Source organism: Austrofundulus limnaeus, unplaced genomic scaffold, assembly GCF_001266775.1.
Source record: "Austrofundulus limnaeus strain Quisiro unplaced genomic scaffold, Austrofundulus_limnaeus-1.0 Scaffold424, whole genome shotgun sequence".
NCBI lineage: Eukaryota > Metazoa > Chordata > Actinopteri > Cyprinodontiformes > Rivulidae > Austrofundulus > Austrofundulus limnaeus.
The window spans coordinates 386,811-388,783 of record NW_013952826.1 but is presented as its reverse complement, the minus strand read 5'-3'; the positions used below and the strand labels follow the sequence as shown (position 1 = coordinate 388,783).

General features: G+C 54.9%; 1 protein-coding gene across 1 annotated transcript in view; it reads right to left on the bottom strand.

The window, feature by feature from the left end:
* klhl43 (kelch-like family member 43) overlaps positions 1 to 1,973 on the bottom strand; it is a 14,623-nt gene that overhangs the window by 6,114 nt on the left and 6,536 nt on the right. The window contains exons 3-6 of the mRNA XM_014024474.1: positions 1,556 to 1,704; positions 1,104 to 1,450; positions 547 to 846; positions 299 to 474 (exon numbers count right to left, since the gene is read on the bottom strand). Of these exons, the coding sequence (XP_013879928.1) occupies positions 299 to 474; positions 547 to 846; positions 1,104 to 1,450; positions 1,556 to 1,704 (972 nt within the window). The remainder of the gene's footprint in view (positions 1 to 298; positions 475 to 546; positions 847 to 1,103; positions 1,451 to 1,555; positions 1,705 to 1,973) is intronic.

The window sequence follows — 1,973 nt, the reverse complement described above, 5'->3', positions numbered from 1 at the left end:
AACCTCCTGGTCCCTCAGGTGTTGGGGTTTACCTGATGACCCCCCTGGTCTCTCAGGTGTTGAGGTTTACCTGATGACCCCCTGGTCTCTCAGGTGTTGAGGTTTACCTGATGACCCCCTGGTCTCTCAGGTGTTGAGGTTTACCTGATGACCCCCCTGGTCTCTCAGGTGTTGGGGGTTTACCTGATGACCCCCCTGGTCTCTCAGGTTTTGGGGGTTTACCTGATGACCCCCTGGTCTCTCAGGTGTTGGGGGTTTACCTGATGACCCCCCTGGTCTCTCAGGTGTTGAGGTTTACCTGATGAGGGTGCTGACGGCGTGCTTGGCCTGGTTCCGAGCATCGTTCTGGTCCTCTCCTCCGGCCACGTACAGGAAGCCGTCCATCACCGCCACACACTGGTTGAAGCTCTTGGCTGGCAGCTGGCTGAGGTGTCTCCAGGTGGCTCCGCCCTCACGGGGGTCTCTCCACAGCACCTGGACAGTGGGGTCAAAGGTCAGTGAGCTCTCTAAGCCTTAAAAGAAATGTGAGTGACGGCTGGCACCCACCTCGCGGCTCAGAGCTCTCTCCGTCAGAGAGGGCCGCCCYCCGATGGTGAGCAGGGTCTGCTGGCCCGCCCGGACCTGGGTGCGCCGGGACTGCAGCGTGTTCTGCTGGTACGGCAGCAGGTGGTAGTTCATGGCRTCCACCAGCAGGCGGTGACACTGGGGGTCCTGCATCATGCGGGGCACYGGCTGGACCTGGCTCACCAGCTCGCTGGCTGGGATGGTCTCGAAGCGGACRTGGGACAGGAGCTCAGCAGCGTGGGCCTGACGGGAGGCGTCGAAGTCCAACCACCTCATGGCGAGCTGGATCAGAACCACAGATCAAAAATATAACCTGAGTGTCGGGTTGACAGGAAGTCATCTGTAATATTTCTGACCCGTCCACAGCTGCTGCTCACATTTAGCTCAGCTGCTCGTCTGTTTTTAAAAATAAATCACATACAGTCAGTGTCAGCGGTTCAACCGGTACCACTGGTACCACCGGTTCCACTGGTACCACTGGTACCACCGGTTCCACCGGTTCATAGAAACATGTTTAATTCAAACGTTTGACCTCTGACCTGGAAGGCCGTGACCTCCGTGGGCAGCAGCAGGGCGTCGTCCTGCAGGAAGGTGGAGATCTGCTCCACGGTCAGCTGCGTGAACAGCGGCGTCTCGGCGAACTGCACGAAGTTCTCCAGGACGAAGCGGCGGGCGGCGTCGCACACGGGCCGCAGGCCGTAGGCGGCGGCGATGTTCCAGACGTACACGCAGGTCTGCACGTTCAGCTCGGCCAGCAGGAAGTCCACGCACATCCTGAGGAGCTGAGGGATCTGCAGCGTGGCGGCGGCCGACACGGTGCAGCCGATGGTGTASAGGGACATGTGGACACGCCCCAGGTAGGCGAAGGTGATCACRTTGGCAAGACCTGCGGGGAGAAGAGGAGGAGCATCAGCTGCACCCGGAGAATGTCGGCTACTTCCACTTTAAACTTTAGCTTCGGCTGTTTTTGTTGAACTTGAAGTGGGCGGACCCAGAGGAGAGAGCGACGGCAGCTCCAAACGCTTCATCCCAGGATCTTTGGCCAGAATCTCCCTGAAATACTGACTGACCGAAGAAATGACCAGTTTGTGAACGTCGAAGGCTTTGGTCTTACAGGCCAGCTCCAGATCTGTTAGGAACCTGAGACAGAGACAGATAATCTGATGAATAATCTGAGAAATAATCTGATGAATAGTCTGACGGATAATCTGATGAATAATCTGATAATGTGATGAATAATCTGATGAATAATCTAACTGATAATCTGACAGATAATCTGACAGGTAATCTGATGAATAATCTGATAATGTGATGAATAATCTGATGAATAATCTAACTGATAATCTGACAGATAATCTGACAGGTAATCTGATGAATAATCTGATAAACCGATGAGTAATCTGATAATC